The sequence below is a fragment of the Phyllobates terribilis genome, unplaced genomic scaffold, assembly GCF_046119375.1.
Source record: "Phyllobates terribilis strain yellow unplaced genomic scaffold, ASM4611937v1 Scaffold_120__1_contigs__length_5212024, whole genome shotgun sequence".
Taxonomy (NCBI): domain Eukaryota; kingdom Metazoa; phylum Chordata; class Amphibia; order Anura; family Dendrobatidae; genus Phyllobates; species Phyllobates terribilis.
Window position 1 is genome coordinate 458,426 of NW_027362880.1, and position 12,153 is coordinate 470,578.

Here is a 12,153-nt window from a genome sequence, read left to right on the forward strand (position 1 = left end):
GACGAGAATTAGCTTTATGGAAGATGAGTCTTTGAGAAACGTGTTCAGCTACATACTCCAAGGAAGAAACTGCTTGCTGTATGTGGCCTAAAATATATAGGTTTTATTACTAGATGTAAAGCAGAAAACTAAATACTGTAAAATAATAAATCTCCTCATATGTTTCCCCTTATTATCTCCAATAATTGTATTACACAATATCAGATCCTCTCAGTGAAGATCTTCTATTTAAGAGAATTTTCCTTATGGACCCATCAAAGATGGATATGAATAGAGACAAGATGGCAGAGAGGATATTAAACCTCACCCTAGAAATCCTCTTCCGTCTTACTGGAGAGGTGAGAGATTCTGATGACGTCACATTACATCATTCTTATCTATGGGAATAACAGATGGACAGAACTGGAGAGGTGAGGACTCTGGAAATGTCTGTAGTGAGATTTATTTATATGTCTTTCCATAACCAGGATTACATATTAGTGAAGACCTCTAGTGAGCGCTGTCAGGACCCTGTGTCTGAGGGCTGGGGAAGAACCCTGAGCCCAATCACAGGACCTCCATCTCACCCCCTGATACATGAGGACATCAATGACCAGAAGATCCTAGAACTCACCTACAAGATGATTGAGCTGCTGACTGGAGAGGTGACACTGCTGGGACATTATACAGTAACGCTATGAAAGGATCGGGGGGGGGGGGGTGACTGTATCATTGTATGTGTCAGGTTCCTATAAGATGTCAGGACGTCACTGTCTATTTCTCCATGGAGGAGTGGGAGTATTTAGAAGGACACAAAGATCTGTACAAGGACGTCATGATGGAGGTTCCCCAGCCCCTCACATCACCAGGTAATAGACAGGACTAAATACACACGGCCTATAATTATCTGTATGTAAGGAATGAATTCAGTCCCTGTATGTGTTTCCTCCAGATCTATCCTATCCAGTAAGAGGACAACACCAGACAGATGTCCCCATCCTTTTCTTCCACAGGACTCTAAACAAGAAGATCCCAATGTTCCTCAGGATCATCAGGTAGATGGAGAGAAGGTGTCATGAGATCTCCCCTATGATGTGTAGACGGCTGTGAAGGTCTTGTGTTCAGTCTTGTTTTATCCAGCAGTATTATATGGTTTATACTTGTGTAATGAGAACGGTGGAGATGGCAGGATTAGAGCTGATCATAGATGTGAATTCTCCATCTGTCTGTGACTTTTACAATATTTGTTTCAGGGTGAAGATCTCACCCATATTAATACTATAGAGGCATATGTGAGGGGTGATGAGCGGTGTAAAGAGGAGATTCCTACAGATAACCGCCCAGGTGAGTAGTGACCACTAAATGCAGAGAAGTCACAGATTCTTCTCAGTCACCGGCTGTGGCTGCTTTATCGGTGGTGTAGTCCGGCTGTATCACAATCGTGTGATCACCATTTTGCCTCTAGACCACAACATTCTCTTCCACCCAAAACTGTTCAAATGATTTTGGGCATTGAAACCCTTTACCATAGAACTTACAACCTGGAGGATCCACCTACTCCCTGTGATTAGGAGATTTTACCTGCCCAGATCTGTAAACCACAAAGCCAGAAAATCACTTAAAAAAAATATTATGATGGGCCTGTAAGAGAAAGTGGAGGGTAATGATGGTGTTGGCTTCCTAGAACCCTGATATCTTGTTGGATGAATCTCCCTTCTCTCCCTTCTGTGCTGCTGAATGTGCTCATATGGTCTCTACAAGACCAGGTCCAGTCTTTCTGGCCAAACTTCACTTTTATTATCTACAACATTAAATGTGCAGTGAGGCCAAGTGTGAATTTCTGTACAATAACAACAGAGTTTCCCTTTATCCTGACTTTTCAGTTTCTTTTAAAACCGACTAACTTCAAACAGGATTGTGATACACTATACAGAAAACATTACACCTGTGCCATGATATATCTCTAAGCTAAACTTAAGACGCCTCAGCTCTGCAGTATTATAAAAATGTCTCTTTGAACATCTAATATTTCTTCTTGAAACTCATCTGACAGAAAATATTGGCCCTTATGATAGTTTAGATTCCCAAGAGCCACCGAGCCCCATACTCTAATTACCCCAGAGAGGTTTCACCACTAGTTACTCACTACTTACTGATGAAGACTGTTGAGATTGGTTATTTCAGTAGATGTGTTATTGTCTATAGTCACAGTTTTTGACTACTGTGGTTAGTTCCCAAAATACTCTGATTTAACCCCTTCCCGCAGACAGTTTTGTGTTCCTATCAGGTCTCATTTTTTTAAATCTGACATGTGTCACTTTATGTGGTGATAACTTTGGAATTCTTCACGAAGGATAATGGGAAACAAATGGACCTTACAAATTATTTTCCACCTTTTCTTGAATCCGACAGTACCCTATATACGGTTGTATCCTACTATCTGGGCACATGGCAGGTTAAGAAGGGAAGGAGCGACATTTAGCTATTTGAATGCAGATTTTTCTGGGATATTGTGCAGACACAATGTATTGGGGACACTGTTCGTTGTCACCTGGCAGCTCAAAAGATGGCTACCACAAACAGGCTTGGCGCTATCTACTCCATTTCCCAGATCCCAGGGTTTGCCTTGCTCATCATCCTTTAACCCCTCTACATGTATTTGGACTTAGACAGAGACCATCTAAGCTTGGGCCACAGTGTTACCTAATGTTCTGTGGTGTGAGATGGCAAGAAGAATAGTCAGATAGCCGGGTCAGAACATGGAGGTCAGAGAAAAGCCGTTAGCTGAGCACAGAGGACTGAACTAGAGGAGAACAAGGCTGGATCTGGCAGCTTCCAGCAATATGCTTCCAGCTTTAGTAGGGTGCGGTGCTTTCCAGTTGGCTGAAGCAGAGAGCAGATTACTCCAGCTGGACAGCACTCACACCCATACTGCCAGACTGGATGGTACTACTGGTCCCAGGCACCCTAATCTTAGTGGCTGGACAGAGCCTGCGCTGCCCAGAGCTTCTGATTCTGACATCTCCTCCATCACCAGCGCCGCCTGCCGGATGAATAAGACGGCTCTTGGTGAGAGAAGCAGACGTCGCAGGAGCAGATCCCAGAGGAGATGGGACCCACCATTTGCAGAAACCCTAATGTGACCAAATTGCAGAAAACCAGAGCAGTAGAAATCCCCATAAAGTGACTCCATTTTGGAAATTATAACCCTCAGTGAAATAATCTATAGGAGTAGTGACTATTTTGACTCCACAGGCGCTTTCCGGAAATTAGCACGCAGTGGATGATGGAGAGTGAAAATTACAAATATATAATTTCATTACCCAACACATAGTGCCCAGATTGTGCTCCAGGAGACACACACCATCAATTAAGTGGGTTCTTCTCACTATAGTAATGTCAAATACATGGATGCTGAGTGTGGTTTGGGCGCACTGCAAGGCTCAGAAGCGAGGGGGAGATTTGACTTTGGGAGAGTGGATATTGCTGGATTGGGTTATGGAAGCCATGTTGCTTTTCAAAAGCCTTTGAGCCACTAATAATGTGGAAACCTCTGGTTTTCCATTGACAGATGATGGACCTGAGTGGGGACTTGTTTTTTGTGAGATGAGTAGAAGTTTTTATTGATATTATTTTTGCCTACATAACGTTGTTTGGTGGCTTTTTATTCCATATTTGGGAGGCAGAATTAACAAACAGTTGGACACCACGCTCTACTGGTTCATCCTATGAGGATTTCTATTAGACTGTGAACTGTTATTGTCTTGGTGAATAATGACGGCTAACATAGGGCAAAATTTAAAAAAAATCACAGAAAAAGATACAGCCTTACCAACACCAATCATATAACAAATGCACTAGCAGGATGCCGCAGACACCCATGATAAAGGTGGGGGCAGCGGCAGGTGCAAATTACTGATGGAGCAACCACTCACAAACCTACCAATTCATGGAGGGGGTGGTTGCCTAGTATTAAAGATGCACACAGATGAAGCTTGCATAGGACGCCAGTCACACAGGTAGGTGTGATGCACAGTGTCTGGCTTAGCCTAATGATGCCCATACTATTAGATCAGGAGGGCTGCCCAGCACTATATAAGTGCACCCCACATGGACAGACACCAGTACACCCAACCAACACTAAAATGCTAATGCATTTGTTATCTGATTTGGTGTTGGTAAGGCTGATTTTTCTGTGATGTTTTCTTGGTAAATAATGATACTTTTACATAATGTACATTTTTACGGAGAGTTTAAGTAGAAATATTCAACAATATAAATTTTAAGGATATGTTATTCATAAATAATAATTGGTTTTATTCTTGACAGATGACTGTACCAGGAGATCAGAGGGACAGCTGACATCTTCAATTTTTAAATCAGACGATCTTGAGATCCCACAGGATACAATTGAAGTGAATACCATTACTCCAGATATACCATCATCCCTTCACAGCAAAGATCTGTCATCTGATCATTTGAAACAGGTCCTGTCTTCTGATTCATTACCAACTACTAAGGAAAATCAGAGTCACAAAATAAGCATTAACAAACAAATTGCTCCTAAAGCAAAAAAGCCATTTTCATGTTCAGAATATGGAAATAGTTTTTCCCTCGAAAAGTCTTTTCTTAAAGATCAAAGCATTCACACAGCAGAGAATAGATTTTTTTGTTTCAAGTGTGGGAAATTTTTTAAACAGAAATCAGATCTTGTTAATCACCAGAGAAGTCACAAAGAGGAGAAGCCATTTTCTTGTTCAGAAAGTGGAAAATGTTTTACAGAGAAATCAACTCTTATCAAACATCAGAGAACTCACACAGGGGAGAAGCCTTTTTCATGCTCAGAATGTGGGAAATGTTTTACATTGAAATCAAATTTTATGAGACATCAGAGAACTCACACAGGGGAGAAGCCTTTTTCCTGTTCAGAATGTGGAAAATGTTTTACCGCGAAATCAAGTTTTATCAGACATCAGAGAACTCACACAGGGGAGAAGCCTTTTTCCTGTTCAGAATGTGGAAAATGTTTTAGACGGAAATCAGATTTGGTTGGGCACAAGAGAAATCACACAGGGGAGAAGCCTTTTTCCTGTTCAGAATGTGGGAAATGTTTTAACCAGAAATCAGATTTGGTTAATCACCAGAGAACCCACACAGGGGAGAAGCCTTTTTCCTGTTCAGAATGTGGAAAATGTTTTAGCTGGAAATCAGATTTGGTTAAGCACCAGAGAATTCACACAGGGGAGAAGCCTTTTTCCTGTTCAGAATGTGGAGAATGTTTTAGCTGGAAATCAGGTTTGGTTAAGCACCAGAGAATTCACACAGGGGAGATGCCTTTTTCCTGTTCAGAATGTGGAAAATGTTTTAGCTTGAAAACAGATTTGGTTATACACCAGAGGACTCACACAGGGGAGAAGCCTTTTTTCTGTTCAGAATGTGGAAAATGTTTTAGCTTGAAATCAATTTTGGTTAAGCACCAGAGAACCCACACAGGGGAGAAACCTTTTTCCTGTTCAGAATGTGGGAAATGTTTTAGCTGGAAATCAATTTTGGTTAAGCACAAGAGAATTCACACAGGGGAGAAACCTTTTTCCTGTTCAGAATGTGGGAAATGTTTTATCCAGAAATCAGTTTTGGTTACGCACAAGAGAACTCACACAGAGGAGAAGCCTTTTTCCTGTTCAGAATGTGGAAAATGTTTTGTCTGGAAATCAGATTTGGTTAAGCACAAGAGAACTCACACAGGGGAGAAGCCTTTTTCCTGTTCAGAATGTGGCAAATGTTTTAAAGATAAATCAGATTTGGTTAAGCACCAGAGAATTCACACAGGGGAGATGCCTTTTTCTTGTTCAGAATGTGGAAAATGTTTTAGCCGGAAAACAGATTTGGTTATACACCAGAGGACTCACACAGGGGAGAAGCCTTTTTTCTGTTCAGAATGTGGAAAATGTTTTAGCTTGAAATCAGATTTGGTTAAGCACCAGAGAATTCACACAGGGGAGAAGCCTTTTTCCTGTTCAGAATGTGGAGAATGTTTTAGCTGGAAATCAGGTTTGGTTAAGCACCAGAGAATTCACACAGGGGAGATGCCTTTTTCCTGTTCAGAATGTGGAAAATGTTTTAGCTTGAAAACAGATTTGGTTATACACCAGAGGACTCACACAGGGGAGAAGCCTTTTTTCTGTTCAGAATGTGGAAAATGTTTTAGCTTGAAATCAATTTTGGTTAAGCACCAGAGAACCCACACAGGGGAGAAACCTTTTTCCTGTTCAGAATGTGGGAAATGTTTTAGCTGGAAATCAATTTTGGTTAAGCACAAGAGAATTCACACAGGGGAGAAACCTTTTTCCTGTTCAGAATGTGGGAAATGTTTTATCCAGAAATCAGTTTTGGTTACGCACAAGAGAACTCACACAGAGGAGAAGCCTTTTTCCTGTTCAGAATGTGGAAAATGTTTTGTCTGGAAATCAGATTTGGTTAAGCACAAGAGAACTCACACAGGGGAGAAGCCTTTTTCCTGTTCAGAATGTGGCAAATGTTTTAAAGATAAATCAGATTTGGTTAAGCACCAGAGAATTCACACAGGGGAGATGCCTTTTTCTTGTTCAGAATGTGGAAAATGTTTTAGCTTGAAATCAATTTTGGTTAAGCACCAGAGAACCCACACAGGGGAGAAACCTTTTTCCTGTTCAGAATGTGGGAAATGTTTTAGCTGGAAATCAATTTTGGTTAAGCACAAGAGAATTCACACAGGGGAGAAACCTTTTTCCTGTTCAGAATGTGGGAAATGTTTTATCCAGCAATCAGTTTTGGTTAATCACCAGAGAACTCACACAGGGGAGAAGCCTTTTTCCTGTTCAGAATGTGGAAAATGTTTTAGCTGGAAATCAGATTTGGTTAAGCACAAGAGAACTCACACAGGGGAGAAGCCTTTTTCCTGTTCAGAATGTGGGAAATGTTTTGTGAAGAAATCATCACTTTTTAGTCACCAGAGAACTCACACAGACGAGAAGCCATTTTCATGTTCTTAATGTGGGAAATGTTTTACACGGAAATAAACTCTTAACAAACTTCAGAGAAGTCACACAGGGGAGAAGCCTTTTTCATTTTTAACCGAAAATTGTATCTTCATAAAGGGGTTGTCCACTACTAGGACAACTCCTTCTCATTCCTCATCTTTGGCCTTGTTAAAATAAAAACACTCATACCCACTTCCTGTTCTGGCGCTGTTCCATTGGTGTCACAACTCGCGTTTCCATAAGGCTGTTACATCACACAAGATTGTTACATCACACAATCTTGCTCCCAATCAACGCCATCTTTAGACGTATTGAACATCAACAGGAAGGACATGGCCTGGACATAGCACCAAGAGAATGCACACACTGAAAGCACTCTCTTCAGACCGTGTTCTTGTGGGAATTATAAGCAATTTACAGCCTCAAACATGACGTCCGATATAGGAAAGAAAGAAGAGATCAGAGGTTAATCTGAGGTCCTCCACCTCTGTCAGCATGTCTGGTATTCAGCGTTTCTTATGGAAGGTCTTATCTTCCTGCTCCGGAGCTATTACTGCCTCACCTCAGCGTGGAAAAAGAAGCAGTCTTAACCCTCATGATGCCAGACAGCTCCAGCCTGTCAGTCCTGCACCAACTTCTCTCAATGTAGGCCTCACAAGAAAACAGCTCCACAAATCTCCATGTACTCTCACCAAAGCACATACTGAGCAGCGCATACTTCACAGGGACATTTACCCCCCAGCCACAGGTTATTCTGATATGGGGAACAACATAACTTATTTGTATATCAGATTGCGTCTATCCCTACTAAAGAAGATATGGAGCAATATATTCAGAGGCTGGAGACCACATACAATACTGAAATACGTCCCCTCACTTCTATCCTGTCACAGCTTACGGACAAGGTACAGAGATTAGAGGATAATGTCGTCCAAGTTAGAGGCCATCATAATGCTCAGAAACTAACACTGGATCTTCACAGCCAGTAAATAAACCACCTGATCAAGAAAATCACAATAATATCTGGATAAGGGGTATACCTGAAAGCATCAATGCACAAGTGATTATGCTTACACTGCGATCATTGTTCAATAATATCCTTGGTGATCCTATTGATAAGGAGGTGGAGATTGAAAAAGGCGCACCGTACAATAGGCAATCATGGCCCAGATCCTGAGTGTCCAAGGGACATTATCTGTCGCATACATTTTTTCAATGTAAAAGAGGCCATTGCGAGGAAAGCAGAGGAGTTGGGTCCTGGTGATTTCAATGGAAACGCATATAATTGCTCACATATCTATCCTGAATGACACTTGCTAAAAGAAGGGTATTGAAACCACTACTTGATGCCATCCGGGAAAATGGCCTGATGTACTCCTGGGGGTACCCATTCCAGCTGTATATTTTCAAAGATCCAAGCAACATGAGACCTATTTGTGATGCCCTGGACATTCCATATATCTGACTGGCCACCTGCTCCACCATTGCCACAGAGAGTTCCAGCATGTCACAGAAGGCGTTCAATGGATCAGGAACTTGATGGTGATGCAGCCAGATGGGAAAGGAACCTGCCAATCATATGAGCTCCTGAAATGAATCTTGTCTTCCCTGATGAGAGACAGTTTGCAGATGCTTACTTATTTCTTTAAGCATATAATTAGATACATCTAAATAGAGCATTAGGTGCCACTCTTCCACTATATAGAATGTCTAAGTTCATATAAGATCTTAGACCAGGATATAAGTTGAGTTCACATGATACTACTGTAATATCTGGCTGTATTACTTTACTTGCTTTATATTCCATGGTTCCACCTAATAGGAATCCTAGAACTGAAAGTTTGACTTACGCCTGTAAAGACAACCCCCAGTTAGGGACTTGCATTGGGATCTGCTTGTTTCGCAATTTCCTACTGTTTTGATATATTCATAATCTATACTTCTTAGACACTGAGAGGTTGACGTTACTATCTACCGTCTATACTTCCTCTTTTCTCTTAACCTTTCTCTCTTCCATTCCCCCTTTTTTCCATATAATATGGCACAACTCAAAACTTGTTCATTGAATGTCAGAGACTTAATGTTCCAGAGAAAGGAGCTCAAGTGTTTTATCGTAGGCACAAACAGCACGTACATTTTCTCTTTCTTCAGGAGTCACACTTTAGAGGCGATCATATACTGTACCTCAGTTTACTAAAAGCATTTTTCTGGGATGCCAAGATGATTAATGTTTTGAAGTCTAAGGTGCTGAGTACAGGCTGCCACAGATCACTGCCGCATACTATTGTAGAAACACTGTCTGACACGGAGGGGAGGTACGTGTTTGTTAAGATCTCCATCTACTCCAAAATTTTGACTTTCGAAAACTTCTATCTCCCTAATTGTGACCAAATTAAGACATGCCGTCATTACTTAAACAAACTAAAATATTTTGCGGAGGACCTTATCATCATTGGAGGTGACTTTAATCTTGTCTTGGATCCTTTTTTAGACGCTGGGCTGGAGTCACCAATCTAAAACACAAACAAAAGCTTTGCTAAACGTGCTCCGGTCTCAACCGGTCGATGTATGCAGGATACTACATCCAGACGTAAAGGATTATACCTATTATTCTCCTTTACACAATATGCATAGCCATATAGTCCTTTTCTTAATTAGCCGTCACTTGCCTACATGGCAACCTACATCTCAGGTAGGAACTGCTGTATGGTCAGATCATGCTCCTGTATGCCGCACTCCACCAAGGCTTCAGATGTTGGAACCTAAATGATAATCTGCTGAAGGACTCTGTGTCTCAGACCTTCTTGAGACTATAGACTCCTTCAAATATATGAGCATGATGAAACTGTCCTACCATTTAAATGGGAAGCACTCACATGCGTCCTCAGAGGGATAATAATAAAACATAGATAAAGGCTAAAAAAAGGAGAGAACAGTTAAAGTCTCCCATTTGCTTGAGCGGATTGATCTTCTTGACAAACAACATAAACGATCTGCTTCCTACCAGGTATATGCAGACCTGCTTAACGCTAGAAGGGAGCTAAAGTAGTTTCATGGATGGGGTACTTGCAAATATTGTGTAATTTCAGGGCACCTACTTATGGAAGGAACCAAGTGGAAGCTTCCATTCTCGGTACTAGATATGGGGCCTCCTCGAGAAAATGACTTAAAATGTCGTACACTAAAGTTAGTACACAAATTATACTCCTTTATGGCATAGCTATAACTTACCAGAGCTATATAAACTAAAAAATGTTAGTGAGTGGAAGGATAGGGGTATATGTTTGGTGTCACAATGTTAAAGATAAGATTCTAAAATCTACTAAAAAACATTATATGAAACTCTGATGTATACTAAATATCTATACTTATATTTTGTTATATGTTATGAATAGTGTTGAGCGATACCTTCCGATATCAGGAAATATCGTATCGGATTGGATCGGGCCGATACCCAAAAAGTATCGGATATCGCCGATTCCGATACCGGAAACCAATGCAAGTCAATGGGACACAAATATCGGAATGAAAATAAACCCTTTCTTTCCTTGTAGGTTAATTCTACATGAAGTAAAACAACTAAGAATAATGTAGAATGACATGAAAAGCCGGCAATTCATCAGCGGCATTCACCGGTACCCGACAATTTACAACAGAAAGAATAGAGCTTCACACATAGATTAGGTAGATAGAAACATGTCAGTCACATATATATGAAGTACAGTGACAGTGTTGATTACTGTACTTGTCATTTAGTGTAAAGGATTTATTTAAAAAAATATTAGTGTTTTCGTGCACCGTCTCTTTAAGAAAGCCGGCCGGCAATTCAGCATCTGTACCCGACAATTTAGAATAGAAAGAATAGAGAATCACACATAGATTAGATAGATAGAAACATGTCAGTCACATATATATGAAGTACAGTGACAGTGTTGATTACTGTACTTGTCATTTAGTGTTAAAATAAAGGATTTATTTAAAAAAAAATTGGCGTGGGGTTCCCCTTAATTTTAGGCTCTAGCGGAGGTTAAGCAGACAGCTGGGGCAAATGTTTGAAGCCTGGGAAGGGGGTAATACCCACGGAGCTTCCCAGGCTACTAATATCAGCCCCCAGCTGAATACCTAGCCTTTACTAGCTATTAAAATGGGGGAACCCCCCCAAAAAAATGACGTGGGGTACCCCCTAATTTAATAGCTAGCAAAGGCTAGGCAGACAGCTGGGGGCTGATTTTAATAGCCCAGGAAGGGTGCCATGAATATTGGCCCCCTCCCAGGCTAGAAACGTCAGCCGCCCCAGAAATGGCGCATCCACAGGATGCGCCAATTCTGGCACTTAGCCTCGCTCTTCCCACTGCCCTGTAGCGGTGGCAGTGGGGTAATAGGGCTGGGGTTGATGTCAGCTTATAATGCCAGCTGACATCAAGCCCAGGTTAGTAATGGAGAGGCGTCTATAAGACACCCCCATTACTAACCCCATAGTCAAAGTTAAAGAAAAACACAAACACCCAGAATAAAGTCCTTTAATTGAAATAAACACACAATTCTTTATTGTTCTAAATTAAACCATACTTACAGTCACGCCCATTCCAGCTGAAGCCAACGATCTCCTGCATTAAAAGAAAAATAATAAAGCAACCTCATCCTTACCTTTCCATGGTTCCCACGACAGCTTCAGCTCTGCTACATCGAGATGACAGGCTGGACCGCAGCAGAACGCTGCCATCCAGCCTGTCATCCCGCAGACACTGAGAAGCGCAGGCTTGCTTGCGCTCCTCAGTGTCTGGCTGTGACGGCATAAAGATGAGCCGAGGTCAATTCCAATGAACTCAGCTCACCTCATGCACGTCACTGACAGCGTGGGAAAATTCTCACGCTGAAGCGCTGAGTGCAGGAGAATTTTCCCACGCTGTCAGTGACGTGCATGAGGTGAGCCGAGTTCATTGGACATGACCTCACCTCATGTATGTCACTGACAGCGTGGGAGAATTCTCACGCTGAAGCGCTGAGTGCAGGAGAATTTTCCCACGCTGTCAGTGACGTGCATGAGGTGAGCTGAGTTCATTGGACATGACCTCGGCTCATCTGGATGCCGTCACAGCCTGACACTGAGGAGCGCAAGCATGCCTGTGCTTCTCAGTGTCTGCGGGATGACAGG

General features: G+C 41.7%; 1 protein-coding gene across 1 annotated transcript; it reads left to right on the forward strand.

Moving 5' to 3' along the window:
• The first annotated feature begins 733 nt into the window (after nucleotides 1-733).
• Nucleotides 734-10,702, forward strand: LOC141201622 (uncharacterized). The gene is made up of 4 exons (XM_073663628.1): nucleotides 734-848; nucleotides 932-1,034; nucleotides 1,233-1,323; nucleotides 4,309-10,702. Exons 1-4 carry the CDS (start codon nucleotides 736-738, stop codon nucleotides 7,008-7,010), a joined length of 3,009 nt encoding a protein of 1,002 aa, XP_073519729.1. The 5' UTR covers nucleotides 734-735; the 3' UTR covers nucleotides 7,011-10,702.
• The last annotated feature ends 1,451 nt before the right edge of the window (nucleotides 10,703-12,153 follow it).

Excerpts from the sequence above, each read along its gene's own strand:
- LOC141201622 (XM_073663628.1), top strand. The coding sequence starts at position 736 with ATGTCAGGACGTCACTGTCTATTTCTCCATGGAGGAGTGGGAGTATTT. Across the intron at positions 849-931 it reads CCAGCCCCTCACATCACCAG|ATCTATCCTATCCAGTAAGA; the intron begins GTAATAGACAGG and ends TGTTTCCTCCAG. Across the intron at positions 1,035-1,232 it reads ATGTTCCTCAGGATCATCAG|GGTGAAGATCTCACCCATAT; the intron begins GTAGATGGAGAG and ends TATTTGTTTCAG.